This window comes from Coregonus clupeaformis, chromosome 9 (assembly GCF_020615455.1).
Source record: "Coregonus clupeaformis isolate EN_2021a chromosome 9, ASM2061545v1, whole genome shotgun sequence".
In the NCBI taxonomy this organism is placed as follows: Eukaryota; Metazoa; Chordata; class Actinopteri; order Salmoniformes; family Salmonidae; genus Coregonus; species Coregonus clupeaformis.
In genome coordinates this window covers 51,578,331-51,603,862 of record NC_059200.1, presented here as the reverse complement: position 1 = coordinate 51,603,862, position 25,532 = coordinate 51,578,331, and the positions used below count along the sequence as shown (strand labels likewise).

At 45.4% G+C, this 25,532-nt stretch overlaps 1 protein-coding gene across 1 annotated transcript in view; it reads left to right on the top strand.

Moving 5' to 3' along the window:
- The first annotated feature begins 2,705 nt into the window (after positions 1–2,705).
- LOC121574249 (cyclin-J-like) overlaps positions 2,706–25,532 on the top strand; it is a 44,815-nt gene continuing 21,988 nt past the window's right edge. The window contains exons 1-3 of the mRNA XM_041886875.1: positions 2,706–2,714; positions 3,055–3,156; positions 15,295–15,505. Coding sequence (XP_041742809.1) covers positions 2,706–2,714; positions 3,055–3,156; positions 15,295–15,505 — 322 coding nt within the window. The remainder of the gene's footprint in view (positions 2,715–3,054; positions 3,157–15,294; positions 15,506–25,532) is intronic.

Sequence of the window (25,532 nt, the reverse complement as noted above, 5' to 3'; positions counted from 1 at the left end):
GGAAATAAAGGAAAAAAGGAGTTGCCTGGTAAAAAAGGAGTTGCCTGGTAATGTGTATGTATCTTTCAAATCTTGGAATGTTCTTAAACCATTACTGTCCATGATATCGGCAATGGTACAGAGTCCACATTTGGACCACTAGGGGGATACAAAAGGCCACCCAATAAATCCTCCGTAGCTCAGCTGGTAGAGCATGGCGCTTGTAACGCCAAGGTAGTGGGTTCGATCCCCGGGACCACCCATACAAAAAAAATGTATGCACGCATGACTATAAGTCGCTTTGGATAAAAGTGTCTGCTAAATGGCATATTATTATTATTATAAAGACTTGCTAAAGTGCCAAAATTCAGCATTTTGATATGTCCCTCCGTCAACCCTGATTCACTTCTAGGAAGATTTTAATACTGTTTTGTGGTGGAAAACTGAGCGGGTCAAGCGTAACACGTCAACCCTGTTACCCATAGATAGACAGGCTAGAAATGTTTTAACAATTAATTTCTGGGGGTGAAGCTTGCATTCAATTGCCACTCCTTGTTGCACACAACAAGCTTCCATTCTCCCTGTCATGAGGGGATTTATGGCCGATTTAAGAAGAAATCGTCAACCCTGTTACTTTATTTGGCACTTAATATGTACTTACTATAGTCATACGTTTTTACTTAACCTCTTGAGATGGGAATACCTGTTTTTATGAAGTTGAACATGTGCTCTTTATGACAGAATGTTAACATTTGTTTTAAAACGTTTTTTTTTTACCAAGTTACACTTCTCAAAAGGCACCGAATTGTTGGACGACCCAGAACAAGTTACATTTGTCAAAAGGCACCGAATTGGTGGAACGGCCCAGAACTTTGATTTTAAGTGTATGTAATAATTAGTAAATATATACGTAAGGACACAGTGGACACATAATAGATATATTAACTTTGATAGCTATAGTATAAGTGTTTATTTTTTGCACGTTTTGACTTCTTGACTGTTGTTGTAACAGTGCTGCTGTGGGATCATTAATCAGCAGCGGAGAAATCCCCCTGTGTTAAATTTGTCATGGTGCTGTGCCAAACGTCCATGCTGGGCCATGTGCCCGATGGTACACTACCATACCAACCATACCAAGAAGACAGGGAATGGACATATGGTCCAATTTACCATGGCAGCGCCAAATAGTTTGGTGGCATGGAATTCACAGCATTTCAAAGAGCGATCTGGTAGTGCTGTGTGTGCTAAAGACCCACTCTGCAAGATGTCTGTGGTGTGCATAGCCCCAGTCCCTGCAGATCAGCTGGGATCAACTGTAACACTATGGTGTTAACTTATGTGTTTGTATAAGGCTGTACCCTGTCTGGGGTGACTGAGGGGTCTGTATGTGGGAATGGCCCTGCAGTAATGGACAGGGTATGATTACTCCTGCATTCCTCACTCCTTATTAGTTTGCATGCACTCGTGCACTCTTCTAAACAAATAAAAACGAAAACAAATTGCATGAAATTATGCTGACCTGGTCAAATGGAAAATGCATGGTACATAACCCTACAGGTCATAAATGTTTAGGCTTATATGGCAACAGACTGTGCGATCATGGAAAATATGTATGTTGTTGCTGTGGAAATCCAAACAAATCAACCAGCCCACACACACACATACAGACACACACATGACCATTTCCTCAGCAATATCATGAAAGTATCTCTCTAAAAATGCATGACAGAATAAAGTATGTCCAGGATTATGAAAATGGATCCATGGCAAACATAGATTAGTTCATGTGCCACCTGTTGGTTAAATAGAGAAATGGCATAAGAATCACTGTGGTCGATGCCATTGTTCTACATACATGGTCTGATTGCATTGACACACTGATGCAGGTTTTGGTGTAATTCCTCTAGTTCACAAAAGATAGGATATAGATTATTATTATTATTGAAACATATTATTATGATAACTTTGTCCAGACATATAGGCCTACGACCTGTACCACCACCATTCAATAGCCTAATGTATTTTCAAATAGATCTCCCTAGACTATAAAACATGAAGTTCAAGACCTGTAACAATGTAGCCTACAAGTATGGATGTTACATAGAATATCCACGCTGTTTGAGGGCGCTTTCTTTATATACAGAGACCATTCCAGCTTTCCTCCATGCTAAGAGGGAGAGCGGCGTGTGGTTAGTTGTCTGACCGAGTTCCATTGAGAACAAGGATCACATCACAGGGGGCGAATGAAGAGGGGCGTAAATAAAAACAAACATAATTCAACCACAATATCCTGGTCTTTAGGTTTGAGACGATTAAACTAGGAGTTGGTTCTTTTGATGTTGTTGAAGGTGTTTAAATGTGTAGGGAAACTGTCGGCGAAGGATTTAATCTCAGATTGCGGTTGGTTTGAAACAAAGGGGTCGGGGGTTCCGGAGTGTTGCAGTGTTCAGTGGTAAAAGCAGGTTGAAAGGTAACGTTTAAGTAGATACTAGCCTACAATCCAGCATGTAACTAGTTTTGCACGTTGTAGGCTAACCATTCCAACAGTTTCCGTTGTACAGTCATGTTGCGTTGAACAATTCTCAGAAATATCCGATTGGTTGTTCATAACTTTCTAGCGGTTAGGTGAATTGCCACGCGTGGTAAATTAAAACAAGTAACAATTTATGTGAACGAAGCCGACAATTCACATGTATCTGAACATTAGCATACCTTTTGCAATACCGATGGCGATTGTGAGTGAGGTGCTTGGTTTTTAGATTGGCTACATATTAATTGAATTACCCAAGTGTAATGAAAACTGCAATCCGCTATAGCACCTGGTTGTCTCTGAACTCTTAACTCGATGACTACACACGTCCAACACACTACTATGACAGTTTGAGTGCATTATTTTGCTTCAACATCCAAATGATATGGGTACCACTGAAATAACGCATTAATTAATACAACAATTCAAGTTAAACTTGTCAGTTTCCCTAAATGTGCCTTGATGAATGAGATGATACCAGTGATGTAGATTAGTTGGGGCAGGGATCTAATCAGTTTCTGGGCACTGCTTGATGTTTTCCTCAGGGTGGACCGTGGGCACGACTCACTACTGGCAAGATGGAACGCGAGGGGCAGTGGCGGAAGAGCCAGCTCGCTGCAGATATCCACACGTCTCTACGAATAAAGGTGAATGTCTCATTCTTATGCTCTGATGGTTCTTGAAATCTTTTTCATCCGCAGTTAGTTGAATTACACAAATACCGTAACAATAACAAAAAACAAATTCCAGTAGTGAGCTCATCTATTCCTTGCTGTTTTCGATGCTAAGGTGTGAAATGTCACATGTCCCCCTGTAACGATTGAGTTGGTTATCCCTGTCTGGTCATCAGAACCTCTACCACAGCCTGGGACACATCTTATGTAAATGGTCAGATAGATGCACTTATATGACTCGTGTTATTCTATTTTGTAGACCAGGATTTCCACCATCTATCAGGGATTGACACTTAATCTGTGAACAATAATAAACCCCAAAACGTCTTGAAATAGAGATGTATTGATGGGTCATCATAATTGGTAATTAGTCAAATTGACAATGCGTATTGTGAGCAAATGCTGCGCATATGAGCTGATGCCTCCAGCTAAACTAAGAGGAGATCTGTGTGGTGGGCGGATGGGTGGAGGAGGTTTGTTCAGGGCAAACGCTGGGTTGTTGTTTGTCTGTGTTGACTGGATTAGGGAGGACAGAGGACCTGACTACTCCACTCTGCTGCTTTTCAACTGTAACACCAGTGTGTTACACTTAAGCAATAAGGCCCGAGGGGGTGTGGTATATGGCCAATATACCATCGCTAAGGGCTGTTCTTAAGCCGTGGTTTATTGGCCATGTACCACAAACCCCCGAGGTGCCTTATTGCTATTATAAACTGGTTACCAACGTATTTAGAGGAGTAAAAATAAATGTTTTGTCATACCCATGGTATACACTCTGATGTTATACTAGGGAAATTGTGTTTCAATAGCTAAGGCTGATAGTGAGGACTTGTGAAGAGCAGAATCAACAACCTCTGCATAATCAAAACAGTTGCTTTGTGAGAAGGTGTTAAAGTTCACAGTTAGCCATTGTTATGTAAATGCGGCTGAAAAGTACCAGTGGCCTTGCCTTGGCACCAACTTAGAGCAGGTCCGCCAGAGCCATGGCCCAGTGAGACACGGGTGCCGGACCGCGTAGATGGAAACAGAAAAGTCTAAGCCTTTTAAGTAAAACACCAGGGTAAATCCTCAGTGGAAATGCGCCAACATGGCTCGCTCTGGCTGTTTGTGGTTGTTTATGCCCCGGCTGTATGTCATGCCCACTTCCTGTAGGAACTGCTAAGTGGAAGCTCTTTGGCTGGACGTGGAGCGTTTGCGTTTATCCTGATTTCAGGACTACTCTCTTGCCAAAGACTCAACATTATTATACTGAACAAAAATATAAACGCAACATGTAAAGTGTTGGTCCCATGTTTCATGAGCTGAAATAAAAGATCCCAGAAATGTTTAATACGCACAAAAAGCTTATTTCTCTCAAAGTTTGTGCACAAATTTGTTTACATCCCGGTTAGTGAGCATTTCTCCTTTGTCAAAATAATCCATCCATCTGACAGGTGTGGCATATCAAGAAGCTGATCAAACAGCAGGATCATTACACAAGTGCACCTTGTGCTGGGGACAATAAAAGGCCACTCTAAAATGTGCAGTTTTGACACACAGCTCAATGCCACAGATGTCTCAAGTTTTGAAGGAGCGTGCAATTGGCATGCTGACTGCAGGAATGTCCACCAGAGCTGTTGCCAGAAAATGGAATGTTCATTTCTCTACCAAAGTCGTTTTAGAGAATTTGGCAGTATGTCCAACTGGCCTCACAACCGCAGACCACGTGTAACCACGCCAGCCCATGACCTCGACATCCGGCTTCTTCACCTGTGGGATCGTCTGAGACCAGCCACCCTGACAGCTGATGAAACTGAGGAGTATTTCTGTCTGTAATAAAGCCCTTTTGTGGGGAAAAACTCAGTTTGATTGGCTGGGCCTGGCTCCCCAGTGGCTGGTCCTGGCTCCCAAGTGGGTGGGCCTATGCCCAATCATGTGAAATCCATAGATTAGGGCCTAATGAATTTATTTTGATTGACTAATTTCCTTATATGAAGTGTAACTCAGTAAAATCATTGAAATTGTTGCATGTTGTTTTTATGTTTTTGTTCAGTATAGATATGAAGTCCCTCTCGTCCTGCCTGTTACCCAATAGCTAACCTTAAACACACTGATCTAAAACAGCGACAGATAATGGGGCTGAAGTGATGTATGACTTTATGCTGACATTCCTTGTTCATCGTGAAGGAATGCAGTCTCCAGAGCTTTGATGTTGACACTTTCTTACACTGCCCAAGTTTGAAATAATTTACACTCTGGCAACTACTTGCCAGATCAGATTTTATCACCAGGTATTCAGAAATAGAATGTGACAGGCATAACCTCACATACAGTATTTGCTTAATGGAATAAATACTTCAGCAAATGGATGCATCAGAGCTAAACCAGGTGCTTTTCACAAGGACAGTGTAAAGTGACGAATTACAGCTACTCTCGTTACTGTAATTACAGTAGTTTTTCAGAGTACTTGTAATTTTGAAAGTCAGTAATTTTACTTCTACTTGAGTAAAATTGTATGTAAGTAACAGTATTTCTACTTGAGTATGAAAAAAACAAAAACATGTATGCACTCAATAACTGTAAGTCGCTCTGGATAAGAGCGTCTGCTAAATGACTAAAATGTAAATGTAATATCTCAGTACTCTTTCCACCCCTAATTTGAATTGCTTTGAATGTTTAAACCCTGTGAAACTGCAGCAACCTTGTACTTGTTCATATTAATTATATTTTATAACTACACGTACAAAGAGAACTGCGATTGAACAATAGAACTAACAGGTCTGAGCTTGCTTTACGCAGGCTTGCATCGGAAGCCTTTGCATCTGTAATTAAAAAGTAACTCACACAATATGGTGTTGATTGATTAATTCCAGTCAACTAGTCCAGTCTAGTTTGGGATTGAAAAGGCCTAGGTAGCCTAGCCACCCGAAGTTTGAATATAAACCAAGTTTCATCACATTCACATTTTCTATTAGCACAAATAAATGGGCCTATTTTAGGCTATAATTACAGTACATAGCTTAGGCTATAAATACACGATGTTACCGCTTCGTTTCCACTGGCCAGAGGGGATCAGAGCGCATAGGCTTCCCTAGGCTACCTGCAGCTGTGGTTTGTATCAGTAATCTACAGTTGATCAGACTGAAGTAGAGGTTAATTGTGCACGAGTTGACAAATCATGAGGAAAATTCATAAAATTGAATGTGCACAATGCAGAATATGGTCTTATTGCGTATGACCACTAGTTAGCAATGAAGTTCTATCTACCGCAGTCATTGGCTGAATCTCAAACCGAACATTTGTCCCTTTGTCGAGTGGCCACTTGCTGTTGTATTCAATAGTGATCACTCGAGTCTGCAAGTGTTTTGGCCAAAATGAGCATTGAGATGATGCGCACTCGACGTCCCAACTGACACTTACCAATTTTCTACAATTCTAAATCGATTTGTGAACGTTGTCACCCACGACCTGTCACTCACTATGAAACACGGGCACTGGGGCAGACACAGACACTAGAGTCTGATAGACAGTGAGAAAGTAAAAACAAAACATCTCTCTACTGCTGTACCAGGATCTCAGCGATCACTGCCTTATTGCCTGCGTCCGTAACGGGTCCGCGGTCAAACGACCACCCCTCATCACTGTCAAACGCTCCCAAAAACACTTCAGCGAGCAGGCCTTCCTAATTGACCTGGCCCAGGTATCCTGGATGGATATAGATCTCATTCCGTCAGTAGAGGATGCCTGGTTGTTCTTTAAAAGTAATTTCCTCTCAATCTTAAATAGACATGCCCCATTCAAAAATATAGAACTAAGAACAGATATAGCCCCTGGTTCTCCTCAGACTTGACTGCCCTTGACCAGCACAAAAACATCCTGTGGCGTACTGCATTAGCATCAAATAGCCCCGCGATATGCAACTTTTCAGGGAAGTTAGGAACCAATATACACAAGCAGTTAGGAAAGCAAAGGCTAACTTTTTCAAACAGAAATTTGCATCCTGTAGCACTAACTCCAAAAAGTTTTGGGACACTGTAAAGTCCATGGAAAATAAGAGCACTTCCTCCCAGCTGCCCACTGCACTGAGGCTAGGAAACACTATCACCACCGATAAATCTACAATAATCGAGAATTTCAACAAGCATTTTGCTACGGCTGGCCATGCTTTCCACCTGGCTACCACTACCCCGGCCACCAGCTCTGCACCTCCGCTGCAACTTGCCCATGCCCCCCCCGCTTCTCCTTCACACAAATCCAGACAGCTGATGTTCTAAAAGAGCTGCAAAATCTGGACCCCTACAAATCATCTGGGCTAGACAATCTGGACCCTTTCTTTCTAAAACTAGCCGCCGAAATTGTCGCAACCCCTATTACTAGCCTGTTCAACCTCTCTTTCGTAACGCCCGAGATCCCCAGAGATTGGAAAGCTGCCGCGGTCATCCCCCTCTTCAAAGGGGGTGACACTCTAGATCCAAACTGTTACAGACCCATATCCATCCTGCCCTGCCTTTCAAAAGTTTTTGAAAGCCAAGTCAACAAACAGATCACCGACCATTTCGAATCCCACCGTACCTTCTCCGCTATGCAATCCGGTTTCGAGCTGGTCATGGGTGCACTTCAGCCATGCTCAAGGTCCTAAACGATATTATAACCGCGATCGATAATAGACAGTACTGTGCAGCCGTTTTCATTGACCTGGCCAAGGCTTTCGACTCTGTCAACCACCGCATTCTTATTGGCAGACTAAATAGCCTTGGTTTCTCAAATGACTGCCTCGCCTGGTTCACCAACTACTTCTCAGATAGAGTTCAATGTGTCAAATCGGAGGGCCTGTTGTCTGGACCTATGGCAGTCTCTATGGGGGTGCCACAGGGTTCAATTCTTAGGCCGACTCTTTTCTCTGTGTATATCAATGATGTCGCTCTTGCTGCTGGTGACTCTCAGATCCACCTCTACGCAAACGACACCATTTTGTATACATCTGGCCCTTCATTGGACACTGTGTTAACAAACCTCAAAACGAGCTTCAATTCCATACAACACTCCTTCAGTAGCCTCCAACTGCTCTTAAACACTAGTAAAACTAAATGCATGCTCTTCAACCGAACGCTGCTTGCACCCGCCCACCCGACTAGAATCACTACTCTCGACGGGTCTGACCTAGAGTATGTGGACAACTACAAATATCTAGGTGTCTGGTTAGACTGTAAACTCTCCTTCCAGACTCACATTAAGAATCTCCAATCCAAAGTTAAATCTAGAATCGGTTTCCTATTTCGCAACAAAGCCTCCTTCACTCATGCTGCCAAACATGCCCTCGTAAAACTGACTATCCTACCGATCCTTGACTTCGGCGATGTCATTTACAAAATAGCCTCCAACACTCTACTCAGCAAATTGGATGTAGTCTATCACAGTGCCATCCGTTTTGTCTCCAAAGCCCCATATAATACCCACCACTGTGACCTGTACGCTCTTGTTAGCTGGTCCTCACTACATATTCGTCGCCAAACCCACTGGCTCCAGGTCATCTATAAATCACTGCTAGGCAAATCCCCGCCTTATCTTAGCTCATTGGTCACCATAGCAACACCCACCCGTAGTCTGCGCTCCAGCGGGTATATCTCATTGGTCATCCCCAAAGCCAACACCTCCTTTGGCCGCAATTCCTTCCAGTTCTCTGCTGCCAATGACTGGAACAAATTGCAAAAATCTCTGAAGCTGGAGACACTTATCTCCCTCACTAACTTTAAGCATCAGTTGTCAGAGCACCTTACCGATCACTGCACCTGTACACAGCCCATCTGAAATTAGCCCGCCCAACTACCTCATCCCTATATTGTTATTTATTTTGCTCATTTGTACCCCAGTATCTCTATTTGCACATCATCTCTTGCACATCTATCATTCCAGTGTTAATACTAATTGTAATTATTTTGCACTATAGCCTATTTTATTGCCTTACCTCCATAACTTGCTAAATTTGCACACACTGTATATTATATGTATTTCTGTTGTATTTTTGACTTTGTTTTGTTTTACCCCATATGTAACTCTGTGTTGTTGTTTTTATCGCACTGCTTTGCTTTATCTTGGCCAGGTCGCAGTTGTAAATGAGAACTTGTTCTCAACTGGTTTACCTGGTTAAATAAAGGTGAAATAAAAAAAATAAAAATAAAATATCAGTTGCCAGTGATTTCATCAGCTGCCTGCTGCTAGCTCGCTTCACTGACAAACACAGGGATCAAATTTTAGCTAGCTATCTGATGTTGGCCACTGCACTGATAAACAGCGTGTAGCTTCAGCTTGTAACTTATTTACAATAGTTTGACAACTTGCTGATGAAGTTGTAGACATGTTCCCAGCTGTCAGTCCATACTTCAGCATGTTTCCAAAGCACCAATCGCTACGTCATAACGTTGGTCGGCTAAAAGAACAGCACAGCAGCAGACTCGATATGGGCAGAGCATTTTTCCAACTTAATTACATTTTAGTAGACGCTCTTATCCAGAGCGACTTACAGTTAGTGAATACATATATATATATTTTCAAACTGGTCCCCCGTGGGAATCGAACCCACAACCCTGGCGTTGCAAACGCCATGCTCTATCAACTGAGCTACATCCCTGCGGGCCATTCCCTCCCCTACCCTGGACAACGCTAGGCCAATTGTGCGCCGCCCATGAGTCTCCCGGTCGCGGCCGGCGGCGACAGAGCCTGGATTCGAACCAGGATCTCTAGTGGCACAGCTAGCACTGCGATGCAGTGCCTTAGACCACTGCGCCACTCAGGAGACTACTTAATGACGATGACGTGCAGATTGCGTATATCCGTGGCAAATCATTTTAAAGATGCATATCTCCTACTAACGTAACAGCATTTTTACGTTAAGTATTTGTCACATTTTTATGTTTCCATTTATTATGATGTTCGGGACCTGTTGGTGGTAGTTTTGTGATAACTGCAATGTGATTTACATTTTGTGGAAGAAAAAACAACAACAGTTTTTCGGTTAGGGATTTTTTCTTAACGTTAATGTCCCAATTTCGTTAAAACGTTCACACCCCTAGTCTAAACAATAGTACTTTGTCCCTCTTTTCAATTTTTTATTAAACCAAATCAAAAGTGCTGGGGCAAAAGCCAGTTCGCCACATGTTTGACGGCGGCCCTGTTATGCTGATCTCTGCAACGTGGATAGATTTAAATCGCCACACAATGCTACAAATTAAGAAACATATCCTATATGTATGATCTTTTGAGACAGTATCTTGACATTTTAGATAGTACAACATTTTAAACAAATGTTTGTTGGTGGGAATGGGTAGGATATTTCAATACTCGTTCTACCCCTGCTCAAAGGCATGGTGTTTTATGAGAGCTTAATGCCTCTCCAGGGTGGTTGTATGAAAAAGGGCACAAACCATTCTTTCCCACTGACTGTTGCTATGGAAGCCTTTACCTGTGTCCTCAGTGCTCACCAACTGATGTTCAATGTATTAATAGCACTTCTCTGCAAGAAGAGTAGCAGTTTTTTTTCTGCTGGGTTGTACACTACATGACCAAAAGTATGTGGACACCTGCTCGTCGAACATCTCATTCCAAAATCATGGGCATTAATATGGAGTTGGTCCCCCCCTTTGCTGCTATAACAGCCTCCACTCTTCTGGGAAGGCTTTCCACTAGATGTTCGAACATTGCTACAGGGACTTGCATTCAGCCACAAGAACATTAGTGAGTTCGGGCACTGATGTTGGGCGATTCCTCCTCCCCCAGCTTTACAGTTGCGTACTATGCATTCGGCAGGTAGCGTTCTCCTGGCATCCGCCAAACCAAGACTCGTCCGTCGGACGGCCAGATAGTGAAGTGTGATTCATCACTCCAGAGTCCAATGGTGGCGAGCTTTACACCACTCCAGCCAATGCTTGTCATTGCGCATGGTGATTTTAGGCTTGTGTGCGGCTGCTCGGCCATGGAAACCCATTTCATGAAGCTCCCGACTAACAGTTCTTGTGCTGACGTTGCTTCCAGAGGCAGTTTGGAACTTGGTAGTGAGTGTTGCAAACGAGAACAGACTCGGCGGTCCCATTCTGTGAGCTTGTGTGGCCTACCACTTCGCAGATGAGCCGTTACTGCTCCTAGATGTTTCCACTTCACAATAACAGCACTTACAGTTGACCGGGGCAGCTCTAGCAGGGCAGAAATCTGACGAACTGACTTGTTGGAAAGGTGGCATCCTATGACAGTGCCACGTTGAAAGTCACTGAGCTCTTCAGTAAGGCCATTCTACTACCAGTGTTTGTCTATGGAGATTGCATGGCGGTGTGCTCATTTTTTATACACCTGTCAGCAACGGGTGTGGCTGAAATAGGGTCCCCTGTAGCTCAGTTGGTAGAGCATGGTGTTTGCAACGCCAGGGTTGTGGGTAAGAGCGTCTGCTAAATGACTAAAATTTAAAATGTAAATGTGAATAGCCAAATCCACTCATTTGAAGGGGTGTCCACATACTTTTGTATATATAGTAGAGATTGATGCTTCTTTTGTTGCCACTCTACTTATTGCATTTTCACAATAATGCAGTTCACAAGATTGAAAGTGGAACAATTGAAAGTGGAACAATAATGTTAGTGATTTTGAATTTCCAATTCATTCATAAATTCCATTCCACAATTCAACAATAATTTTGTGTAAGTATGATGATGTTATCAAACCCATCAGAATCTTTCATAATCGTATCACCCACTACCCTAGAGAAATTCCTCCTGGAGAAAATGTAATACTGAGAATCATGCACAGGAGAATGTTGACCCAATTGGAACTGCTTGTTGCATAAGATCATGCCTTTGGCTGATCAGGAAGTAGCTGTAGAGTTCCCTAAATTACAGCCGTGCTCCACAAAGGGCCCTGTTCAGATGGTCAGGCCCCAGCCCCTCACCCCCAGGGGGACATATGGCTGTGAGACATGCAGCCTGGTTGGGCCTGAATAACCATGGGTGACTCCCTGGTTCTCACAGCTGTAAGGCAGACTCCCTGGTTCTCACAGCTATAAGGCAGACTCCCTGGTTCTCACAGCTATAAGGCAGACTCCCTGGTTCTCACAGCTATAAGGCAGACTCCCTGGTTCTCACAGCTATAAGGCAGACTCCCTGGTTCTCACAGCTATAAGGCAGACTCTTTGGTTCTCACAGCTATAAGGCGGACTCAATTGTTCTCACAGCAATAAGGCAGACTCCCTGAATATGAGATATATATATAGATCTGAGATACAGTATGAATACTTGGATTTGGATCTTCTGTGTCTTTCTTTGCCTAGCAACAGAGTGACCCTGCCAGACACAAAATTAAATAGAGATAATAGGGCGGCAGGTAGCCTAGCGGTTAGAGCCATTTATAATGGCAGACCCTGACCCTGACCCCTCTCTCCGAGGGTGTCTCAGGGAGAGTTGGGATATGCAAAAAATACATTCCCAAAATAGGACAAATATAAGCACCCACCAACTTATTTATTAGTATTTTATTTATGTCTATGCTGGCATATATAAAGTGCATTTTCAGCATTCGAAAAGTATTCAGACCCCTTGACTTTTCCGCATTTTGTTATGTTACAGCCTTATTCTAAAATGGATAAAATAGTTTTTTCCCCTTATCAATTTACACACAATACCCCATAATGACAAAGACAAATGTATTACAAATAAAAAACCGAAAATATCACATTTACATAAGTCAGACAGTTTACTCAGTGCTTTGTTGAAGCACCTTTGGCAGCGATTACAGCCTCGAGTCTTCTTGGGTATGACGCTACAAGCTTGGCACACATGTATTTGGGGAGTTTCTCCCAGATTCTCTTCTCTGCAGATCCTCTCAAGCTCTGTCAGGTTGGATGGGGAGCGTTGCTGCACAGCTATTTTCAGGTCTCTCCAGAGATGTTTGATCGGGTTCAAGTCCGGGCTCTGGCTGTGCCACTCAAGGACACTCAGAGACTTGTCCCGAAGCCACTCCTGCATTGTCTTGGCTGTGTGCTTAGGGTCATTGTCCTGTTGGAAGATGAACCTTCACCCCAGTCTGAGGTCCTGAGCGCTCTGGAGCAGGTTTTCATCAAGGATCTCTCTGTACTTGCTCCCTTCATCTTTCCCTCAATCCTGACTAGTCTCCCAGTCCCTGCCGCTGAAAAACATCCCCACAGCGTGATGCTGCCACCACCATGCTTCACCGTAGGGATGGTGCCAGGTTTCCTCCAGACGTGACGCTTGGCATTCAGGCCAAAGAGTTCAATCTTGGTTTCATCAGACCAGAGAATCTTGTTTCTCATGGTCTGAGAGTCTTTAGGTGCCTTTTGGCATACTCCAAGCGGGCTGTCATGTGCCTTTTACTAAGGAGTGGCTTCGGTTTGGCCACTCTACCATAAAGGCCTGGTTGGTGGAGTGCTGCAGAGATGGTTGTCCTTCTGGAAGCTTCTCTCATCTCCACAGAGGGACTCTGGAGCTCTGTCAGAGTGACCATCGGGTTCTTGGTCACCTCCCTGACCAAGGCCCTTCTCTCCCGATTGCTCTAGGAAGAGTCTCGGTGGTTCCAAACTTCTTCCATATAAGAATGATGGAGGCCACTGTGTTCTTGGGGACCTTCAATGCTGCAGAAATGTTCCCCAGATCTGTGCCTCGACACAATCCTGTCTGGGAGCTCTACGGACAATTCCTTCGACCTCATGGCTTGGTTTTTGCTCTGACATGCACTGTCAACTGTGGGACCTTATATAGACAGGTGTGTGCCTTTTCAAAATCATGTCCAATGAATTGAATTTACCTCAGGTGAACTCCAATGAAGTTGTAGAAATATCTCAAGGATGATCAATGGAAACAGGATGCACCTGAGCTCAATTTCGAGTCTCATAGCAAAGGGTCTGAATATTTTAAGTAAGTAACCTGTTTTTGCTTTGTCATTATGGTGTATTATTGTGTGTAGATTGAGGATTATTAGTATTTTATTTTTTCTTAGAATAAGGCTGTAGCGTAACAAAATGTGGAAAAAGTCAAGGGGTCTGAATACTTTCCAAATGCACTTTATTTATTCTCCATGCTGCAAGATCTGGAATAGGATAGGTTGTTCACTTGGCTGTCTGTGGGATGCTAATTAATACATTATTCAGAAAATATTTAATCAAGGGTAGTGTGTTACTTTAATGTTTTTCACTTCTCCTGTTTAATTTCCCTCCAACATTAACGTTAACAATGTACGTGAAGAAGAGGCTTTTATAGTTGGCAACTGGTCTGGAGGAAAAACAAGTTGCATAGTTACAAAGAAAATCAATCTCTACTATATATACACAAGTATGTGGACACCCCTTCAAATGAGTGGATTTGGCTATTTCAGCCACACCCGTTGCTGACAGATGTATTAAATCGAGTACACAGCCATGCAATCTCTATAGACAAACATTGGCAGTAGAATGGCCTTACTGAAGAGCTCAGTGACTTTCAACGTGGCACTGTCATAGGATGCCACTTTTCCAACAAGTCAGTTCGTCAAATTTCTGCCCTGTTAGAGCCGCGAAGTGGTAGGCCACACAAGCTCACAGAATGGACTGCCGAGTGCTGAAGTGCGTAACGGTGTGGAAGAACTTGACTTGCCTGCACAGAGCTCTGACCTCAACCCCATTGAACACCTTTGGGATGAATTGGAACGCTGACTGGGAGCCAGGCCTAATCGCCCAACATCAGTTCCCGACCTCACTAATGCTCTTGTGGCTGAATGAAAGCAAGTCCCCGCAGCAATGTTCCAACATCTAGTGGAAATCCTTCCCAGAAGAGTGGAGGCTGTTAAAACAGCAAAGGGGTAACCAACTCCATATTAATGCCCATGATTTTGGAATGAGATGTTCGACGAGCAGGTGTCCACATACTTTTGGTAATGAAGTGAATTTCACAGAGTTTATTGAGCAATATTTTAGGCCCATGGTCAAGAATGGGCTGCAGTTTCTTGGCTGTGATTGACATTTGAAAGTGGAGTCTTTGCTCATGCTCTCACATACCTCCTGACACAGTGCTGTGTTTTTTCTGTATACGCAATTCAACTCTGCGGTCTGCAATATCCTTACTCCCTTTCATCCTGTCTCCTCTCCTTGCCTCCTTTCCTCAGGAGCTGAAGTTGCCCACCTACAAGTCCCACTCTCCTCAGATTGGGATGCGGCGTTACTTTGCTGACCTGCTGGCTGTCCTCAGTAACCGCTACCAACTGTGCCCAGCGGCTCGCCACCTGGCCGTCTACCTCCTGGACTTGTTCATGGACCACTACGACGTGGCAGTCCGCCAGCTCTACGTCATTGCCCTCTCCTGCCTCCTCCTAGCCAGTAAGTCACCTACTGAACCGCTAACAGTAAATCTGGTAAAGATGGAACAGTAGTAGGAGTATCTCTAGAACGCTTCATATTATAGTGACAAGTTTCAGATACTTCAGTTACAATGTCCTTCTTTTTGAGTAGATTCTGTTTGTTTATCCCGCTCTTTTACAGAAAGCTACATGTAAATGTTTTCCACTACATGTGCATATACAGTACCAGTCAAAAGTTTGGACACACCTACTCATTCAAGGGTTTTTCTTTATTTCTACTATTTTCTACATTGTAGAATAATAGTGAAGACATCAAAACTATGAAATAACACATATGGAATCATGTAGTAACCAAAACAGTGTTAAATGAATCAAAATATTGTATTGACTGACCTTCATGTCTTAAAGTAATGATGAACTGTCGTTTCTCTTTGCTTATTTGAGCTGTTCTTGCCATAATATGGACTTGGTCTTTTACCAAATAGGGCTACCTTCTGTATACCCCCCACACACCTCCCTACCTTGTCACAACACAACTGATTGGCTCAAACGCATTAAGAAGGAAAAACATTCCACAAATTAACTTTTTAGAAGGCACACCTGTTAATTGAAATGCATTCCAGGTGACTACCTCATGAAGCTGGTTGAGAGAATGCCAAGAGTGTGCAAAGCTGTCATCAAGGCAACGGGTGGCTATTTGAAGAATCTCAAATATAAAATATATTTTGATTTGTTTAAAACTTTTTTGGTTACTACATGATTCCAAATGTGCTATTTCATAGTTTTGATGTCTTCACTATTATTCTACAATGTAAAAAATAGTACAAATAAAGAAAAACCCTTGAATGAGGAGGTGTGTCCAAACTTTGGACTGGTGTATGTTTTTAAAAATCATATTTGATGTGAAAAGGAAAGCAGGAAGAGTGAGCAGCGCTGCAGCCTGTAGTTGTGTGGTTTGTCGAAAAATGTTTGGTGACAGCTGTGTGTATAAGAGGCAATGCCCTCCCCCCCGCTAGCCCCCAGACCTCTGTCAGTCACCAAGGGAACTTATCACATGTACAAACCATAAGGCCTGCCTTACCCACATCCCTTGCCTGCATAGTAATTAAAGCTGTTGGAGAGAAGAATAAAATAAAATAAAATGTGCCGAATACAACCTTACCGTAAAATGCTTACATACAAGGCCTTAACCAACAATGCAGTTTTAAGAAAATTGAGTTAAGAAAATATTTACTAAATAACTAAAGTAAAAAATAAAATAAGTAACACAATTAAATAACAATAATGAGGCTATATACAGGGGGTACCGGTACCGAGTCAATGTGCTGGGGTACAGGTTAGTCCAGGTAATTTGTACATGTAGGTAGGGGTAAAGTGACTATGTATAGATAATAAACAGCGAGTAGCAGCAGTGTAAAAACAAAGAGGGGGGAGGGAGGGTGTCAATGTAAATAGTCTGGGTGGCCATTTGATTAATTGTTCCGCAGTCTTATGGCTTGGGGGTAGAAGCTGTTAAGGAGCCTTTTGGACCTAGACTTGGCGCTCCAGTACCACTTGCTGTGTGGTATCAGAGAGAACAGTCTTTGACAATTTTTTGGGCCTTCCACTGACACTGCCTAATATATAGGTCCTGGATGGCAGGAAGCTTGGCCCCAGTGATGTACTTATGGTCAGATGCCGAGCAATTGCCATACCAGGCGGTGATGCAACCGGTCAGGATGCTCTCGATGGTGCAGCTTTAGAACTCTTTGAGGATCTGGGGACCCATGCCAAATCTTTTCAGTCTGCTGAGGGGGAAAAGGTGTTGTCGTGCCCTCTTCACGACTGATTTGGTGTGTTTGAACCATGGTAGTTTGTTGGTGATGTGAACTTCAAACTCTCGACTCGCTCCACTACAGCCCTGTCGATGTGAATGGGGGCGTGTTTGGCCCTGCTTTTCCTTTAGTCCACAATAATCTCTTTTGCCTTGCTCACGTTGAAGGAGAGGTTGTTGTCCTGGCACCACACTGCCAGGTCTCTGACCTCTTCCCTATAGGCTGTCTCATCGTTGTCGGTGATCAGGCCTACCACCGTTATGTCGTCAGCAAACTTAATGATGGTGTTGGAGTCGTGCTTGGCCACGCAGTCGTAGGTGAACAGGGAGTACAGGATGGGACTAAGCACGCATCCCTGAGGGGCCCCCGTGCTGAGGGTACCACACAGCGTTGAGATTGCCTGCAATGACAACAAGCTCAGTCCGATGATGCTGTGACACACCACCCCAGACCATGACGGACCCTCCACCTCCAAATTGATCCCGCTCCAGAGTACAGGCCTCGGTGTAACGCTCATTCCTTCGTCGATAAACGCGAATCCGACCATCACCCCTGGTGAGACAAAACTGCGACTCGTCAGTGAAGAGCACTTTTTGCCAGTCCTGTCCGGTCCAGCGACGGTGGGTTTGTGCCCATAGGCGACGTTGTTGCTGGTGATGTCTGGTGAGGATCTGCCTTACAACAGGCCTACAAGCCCTCAATCCAGCCTCTCTCAGCCTATTGCAGACAGTCTGAGCACTGATGGAGGGATTTTGCGTTCCTGGTGTAACTCGGGCAGTTGTTGTTGCCATCCTGTACCTGTCCCGCAGGTGTGATGTTCGGATGTACCGATCCTGTGCAGGTGTTTTTACACGTGGTCTGCCACGACGATCAGCTGTCCATCCTGTCTCCCTGTAGTGCTCTCTTAGGCGTCACACAGTACGGACATTGCAATTTATTGCCCTGGCCACATCTTGCAGTCCTCATGCCTCCTTGCAGCATGCCTAAGGCACGTTCACGCAGATGAGCAGGGACCCTGGGCATTTTTATTTTTGTGTTTTTCAGAGTCAGTAGAAAGGCCTCTTTAGTGTCCTAAGTTTTCATAACTGTGACCTTAATTGCCTACCGTCTGTAAGCTGTTAGTGTCTTAACGACCGTTCCACCGGTGCATGTTCATTAATTGTTTATGGTTCATTGAACAAGCATGGGAAACAGTGTTTAAACCCTTTACAATGAAGATCTGTGAAGTTATTTGGATTTTTACGAATTATCTTCGAAAGACAGTGATGAGGTGGTGGTCCTGAAAAAAAGGTATGTTTCTTTTTTTGCTGAGTTTATATATTTTATATATATTTTTCCACTTTGTTGATGGTGTGTTCACTTATCAGTGTTGGCTGCTAACTTGGCCCTTATCTTAAATAGTTCACTTCTGTGTTGGGAGGCATTGGATCTGTCCGCCGAGGCTGCCTCCCCTCCTTGTTCGGGCAGGTTTCGGCGTTCAGCGTCACCAGCTTACTAGCTACTGCCAATCCATTTATCATCACTCCATTTGTCTTGTCTTCAATCACACACACCTGGTCCTTATTCCCTCATTAGTCATTGTATAAGTGTTCCCTCTGCTTCCTTGTCTGTTTGGGTGATTTGTTTATTGTGGAGGTTAGTGAAGCTCGGTGGAGCTCGTGTATTTTGTATCGACGGGAATATTTCCTGTGTGCCTTGTATTTTCCAGTGCGCCTGTTTTTGTGCCCTGGAGTGTGTTTGACGCATTTCTGCGTAAAACCTGTATTTTGCGGATTAAAGTCCGTTATTCTGTGATTTACCCTCCTGCGCCTGACTCCTTCAACACCACCTCATCACAGAATCACCCACCCGCTATGGAGTCAGCGGGAGAGATGCGCATGCCTGGAGTCATGGAACGGGTCCAGGAGCATTCAACTATGCCACCCAGCTTGGGTGAAGCGATGGATCGGGTTCTTCAGGTCGTCCAACGCCTGGAGAGGAGAGAGCCCGATCCGTCGAGACCAGCTGGCCAACCGGATCCCACCACCTACACCCCAGCACCCAGAGGGATCCAGATATACCGACCAAGGGAGTTCGACGGGACAGCGGCGCTGTGCCAAGGATTCCTTCCCCAACTGGAGCTCTACTTCTCCAGCATCCGGCCGGTCCCATCGGAGCGGGAGAAGGTGGCCGCCCTCATCTCCTGCCTCTCAGGGAAAGCCCTGGAGTGGGCCAACGCGGTGTGGAACGAAGGAGGAGCCACTTTGGAGAACTACGGGGAGTTCACGAGCGGCTGGTCCACCTGAGGCAGGGGACGAGGACTGCGCAGGACTTCGCATTGGAGTTTCGAACTCTGGCAGCTGGGTCCGGGTGGAACGAGCGGGCCCTGATCGACCATTTCCGGTGCCATCTGCGAGAGGACGTCCGACGTGAGCTAGCCTGCCGTGACACCATGTTGTCCTTCTCGCAACTGGTGGACATGGCCATTCGTTTGGACAACCTGCTGGCATCCAGAGGACGTCCTGGAGGAGGTCCGTTTCCATCGCTGCCGACTCGGATCCAGAACCGATGGAGATGGGTGGAGCCGCTTGCAGAGAGAGCGGAGGACGACAGCGCCAGGGCCACACTGATGGCGTGAAGGGACATTTCACCACACGTTTTCGTCAACACTCTTCTGGGTTTAGAGGCGGCAGGCAGGGCACTCTCGCATCACCCCAGGTATCGAACACCCACACTCGTTCAGAGCCCTCTGCTGCGCACTGTAAAATCTCCTTTCCTGAGCACATGGTAGTTCCCCAGTGTAAGGCGCTAGTCGATTCAGGCGCAGCTGGGAACTTTATGGACAGGGCATTCACACACCGTATAGGCATTCCATTGATTCCCCTATCCATTCCACGCCCCATCAGAGCACTTGATAGTCAACCATTAGGGTCTGGGTTGGTTAAGGAAGTTACTGCACCAGTCACCATGATTACCCAGGAGACTCATTGTGAGCATTTTACTATTTGAGTCTCCTGCTTTCCCTGTGGTATTAGGTATCCCTTGGCTAGCACTCCACAACCCCACCTTCTCATGGCCGCAGAGGGTTCTCACGGGGTGGTCGCGAGAATGTCAGGGTAGGTGTCTAGGTGTTTCCGTTGGTGCAACCACGGTGGAAAGTCTAGACAGTACCTCCACCGTGCACATTCCCTCTGAATACCTGAAGAAGGACGGAGGTCTGCGCCCGTGCATTGATTATCGACCACTGAACAGGGAGACGATAAGATTTAGTTATCCTCTCCCCCTCATTCCTTCAGTGATTGAATCAATGCATGGGGCACGATTCTTCACCAAATTAGATCTCAGGAGTGTGTACAACCTGGTGCGTATCCGAGAGGGAGATGAGTGGAAGACAGCATTCAGCACAACAACGGGGCATTATGAATACCTGGTGATGCCCTATGGTTTGATGAATGCTCCCTCAGTTTTCCAGTCCTTTGTGAACGAGGTGTTTCGGGACATGCTTGGTCGCGGTGTAGTGGTCTACATCGATGACATCCTGGTGTATTCCGCTACACGCGCAAAGCATGTGTCCCTGGTTCGCAAGGTGCTGGCCCGACTGTTGGAAAATGACCTTTATGCTAAGGCAGAGAAGTGTATGTTTTTCCAGCAGTCCGTCTCCTTCCTTGGATACTGCATTTCCACCTCAGGTGTGGAGATGGAGGGAGATCGCATTTCAGCCGTGCGTAATTGGCCGACTCCAACCACGGTTAAGGAGGTGCAGTGCTTCCTTGGCTTTGCCAACTACTATCGGAGGTTTATCCGGGGCTTTGGCAAGGTCGCAGCTCCCATTACCTCCCTGTTGAAGGCTGATCTGGCCTTCAGCAAACTGAGGGGTCTGTTCACCTCAGCCCCAGTACTGGCCCACCCCGATTCATCACTACCGTTCGTAGTGGAGGTGGATGCGTCCGAGGTTGGGATAGGAGCTGTCCTGTCTCAATGCTCGGGTACGCCACCCAAGCTCCGCCCCTGTGCGTTCTTCTCGAAGAAGCTCAGCCCGGCGGAGCAGAACTACGCCGTTGGTGATCGGGAGCTGTTGGCTGTTGTCCGAGCCTTGACCGTGTGGAGGCATTGGCTCGAGGGGGCAAAACACCCTTTCCTCGTCTGGACGGACCACCGTAACCTGGAGTACATCCGGGCAGCGAGGAGACTGAATCCTCGCCAGGCCAGGTGGGCCCTATTCTTCACCCGGTTTGACTTCACTCTATCATACATCCTGGGTACGAAGAACTTGAAGGCAGACGCACTGTCCCGGCTGTATGACACAGAGGAGAGGCCCAGCGACAACACTCCCATACTGCCGGCCTCCTGAATTGTGGCGCCGGTAGTATGGACGCGGATATAGAGCAGGCATTATGCACGGATCCCTCTCCACCTCAGTGTCCAGATGGGCTACAGTATGTGCCTGCTCTTATCCGTGATCGTCTGATCTACTGGGCACACACGTCACCCTCCTCTGGTCACCCAGGTATCGGCCGTACAGTGTGCTGCCTGACCAGAAAATACTGGTGGCCTACCTTGGCTGAGGATGTGAGGATGTATGTCTCCTCCTGCTCAGTGTGCGTCCAGAGTAAGGCACCTAGGCACCTCCCAGCTGGTAAGTTACAACCTTTACCAGTTCCACAACGACCATGGTCTCACCTAAGTGTTGATTTTCTAACTGATCTTCCCCTCTCTCAAGGTAACACCACCATCCTGGTCGTTGTGGACCGCTTTTCTAAAGCCTGCCGCCTCCTTCCTCTGCCCGGTCTCCTTCACGGCACTGCAAACTGCGGAGGCCCTGTTTACACAAATCTTCCGGCACTATGGGGTACCAGAGGATATAGTGTCTGACCGAGGTCCCCAGGTCTGGTAGGCGTTCATGGAACGTCTGAGGGTCTCGGTCAGCCTGACCTCTGGGTTCCACCCTGAGAGTAATGGGCAGGTGGAACAAGTAAATCAGGACGTGGGTAGGTTCCTGCGGTCCTACTGCCAGGACCGGCCCGGGGGAGTGGTCGGTGTTCTTGCCATGGGCAGAATATGCCCAGAACTCTCTCCGCCACTCCTCCACTAACCTAATGCCTTTCCAGTGTATTCTAGGTTACCAACCGGTTCTGGCACCGTGGCACCAGAGCCAGACCGAGGCTCCTGCGGTGGATGACTGGTTTCGGCGCGCGGAGGATACGTGGGATGCTGCCCACGTTCACCTCCAACACGCCGTGCGTCGTCAGAAGGCCAACGCTGACCACCACCGCAGTGAGGCCCCCGTCTTTGTACCGGGGGATCGGGTCTGGCTCTCGACCCGGAATCTGCCCCTCCGCCTACCCTGCCGGAAGCTGAGCCCACAGTTTGTGGGGCCGTTCAAAGTCCTGAGGAGAGTAAACAAGGTCACTTATAGGTTATTACTTCCCCCTGATTACCGTATTAACCCCTCGTTTCATGTGTCTCTCCTCAGGCCGGTGGTAGCTGGTCCGCTCCAGGAGTCTGAGGTGCGGGAGGTCCCTCCACCTCCTCTGGACATCGAGGGGGCCCCGGCGTACTCTCTCCGTTCCATCCTGGATTCGAGGCGTCGGGTGGGGGGCCTTCAGTACCTCGTGGAGTGGGAGGGGTATGGTCCGGAGGAACAGTGCTGGGTCCCGGTGAGGGATATCCTCGATCCCTCCATGTTATGGGATATCCACCGTCGCCATCCGGCTCGCCGTGCTCCGCGTCCTCCGGCCGTCCCCGAAGCTGGGGTCGGCGCGCGGCAAGGGGGGTTACTGTCACGACTTCTGACGAGGCTGCCTCCCCTCCTTGTTCGGGCAGGTTTCGGCGTTCGGTGTCACCGGCTTACTAGCTACTGCCAATCCATTTATCATCACTCCATTTGTCTTGTCTTCAATCACACACACCTGGTCCTTATTCCCTCATTAGTCATTGTATAAGTGTTCCCTCTGCTTCTTTGTCTGTGTGGGTGATTGTTTATTGTGGAGGTTAGTGAAGCTTGGTGGAGTTCGTGTATTTTGTATCGACGGGAGTATTTTCCCGTGTGCCTTGTATTTTCCAGTGCGCCTGTTTTTGTGCCATGGAGTGTGTTTGATGCTTTTCTTTTTCATGTCAAAGATTATATAAAATAAAAATAGAAAATGTTTGTTTTATCTTTTACCAGATCTATTGTGTTATGTTCTCCTACATTAATTTCATATCTCCACAAACTTCAGTGTTTCCATTCAAATAGTACCAAGAATATGCATATCCTTACTTCAGGTCCTGAGGAGTTGGGTTAGCTGACCTAAGTTGTAAATATCGAAAAAGGAGTTGCTTGGTAATGTGTATGTATCTTTCAAATCTTGGAATGTTCTCAAACCATTACTGTCCATGATATCGGCAAGTATACGGATTCCACATTTGGACCATTGGGGGGTGTGCAAAATGTCGACCTCCAGATCACAAGGCATTATTGTGAAATATTGGAGTATGGGCATGCAATTTTGATTCCAAGTCCAAATAGAAATTGCGTGAGCAATAATAGGACCAAAGCACAGTTTACATTGTTTAAGGGATATATCAGTGAATACCACCTCTTTCAGGGTAATAGGAGACACCATATTTCTCTCTGTACTCTGCCAGGGGCAGAATAATCATGTCTAAACCAATTTAGGAAGGGGTGAAATGCCTGGAAATACAATTTAAAGCTTAGTATGGATAGTCTTCCTACGTCTTTCCCTCTTTGTAAGTTTGTTAATTTTCTCCGGGATCGTTTACCTTAACGCATACATTTTGAAACCGCACTATGAATTTTATCCCAAAAGCCAGAAATGGGAGCCATGGGAAGCATTGAACTACAGAAATTCAGCCTTAGCAATATATTAATTTTGACAATAGATATTCTGCCGGTTAAAGCAACTGGGATCAGAGTATGTGAGTGGAGCTGGAGGGGAGCGAGTAGCGGAGCGTGCCCAATTTGACTGGAGCGTGGTGCGAGATTCCCAAAGGCTGGAGTGTCGGCCTTCTTGCCCGCTCCAATTTTGCTCCAGTAGCGCTCAGTTCACGAGCTCAGGGCATGCTGGGCCCAGCATGCATTTGTAGTCTACTTGTGTGCTGCTATAGCCCCTCGCTTTACACACAGGTGCAAAATCAAGGTGACTTACAACGATGAGGACCAAGAGCAAGAGAGGGAGTGTGGTGATGTAGTGTCCACAACTAAATAATCATTGTGGAATCTGAAAAGACGCATATCCCGAAAGCATGATAGTGTACATACTATGTGCACATGCTAAAATAAATTAACGAGGTGGGTAGCTAATTAAGTGTGTCATTGTAGCAAAGTATTTATAAACAAAAAATCTGATCTCTTAAAAGTTTCCTTAATTTTTGTTCTATTATCTATATTATCTAGGCTTGCCATATTCCAACTTTCAAGGAGCTTTCCGTTTTGATTGGGTTATTTTGCCTAAAAAACTCTGCATCCCTGCCCAGCCTGGCAAGAGTGGCCAAAGGGTGTTTAGCATCCCCAGTGGCTCTGCAAGCACGGAGAGGATATTCTCCGCTGCTGGCCTGCTCTCCAGACACCATTGAATGAGCCTGAACCCACAGACTCTGGCCAAACTGGTGTTTCTAAAAATGAATTAAAAGGCACTGAGCCTAATAAGGCAATTTTTTTGTTAATCACAGCCTATATGCACAATTTATAGACTATAATGATTTAATACAACAAAATGTTGTTTAAATGCTGAGCGCTTAATGTCCCTGACTCCCTACCAGCCTAGTGTGTCACACGCAAATGCTTCACAATGTATTTCTTTGTAGGCTATAGCCTTGAAATAATTTAAATAAATAGCCTAAATAATTAATTTCCGTTCCTTTGTAGGCTCCCTGTCTGTCTCCTGACCTATTTAGAGTGTTTATATGCTGTTTAATATGACATGTAGCCTATTTGAAATGATGAGCGCTTCTTACATTCACCTTTTCATGTTTATTAAAATACTTTTCTTTCAAATCATATGGTTTGTTGCTCAGTTGGTAGAGCATGGCGTTTGCAAACGCCAGGGTTGTGGGTTCGATTCCCACGGGGGCCAGTATGAAAAAACAAAACAATAATAATAATAATAATGTTTGCACTCACTAACTGTAAGTCGCTCTGGATAAGAGCGTCTGCGAAATGACGTAAATGTAAATGTTTGGTTTCAATACTTCAAAACCAAATGGTAGGTCCAGGTAGTCACAAAAATAGATGGTTGTTTGTTAAATTGTGAT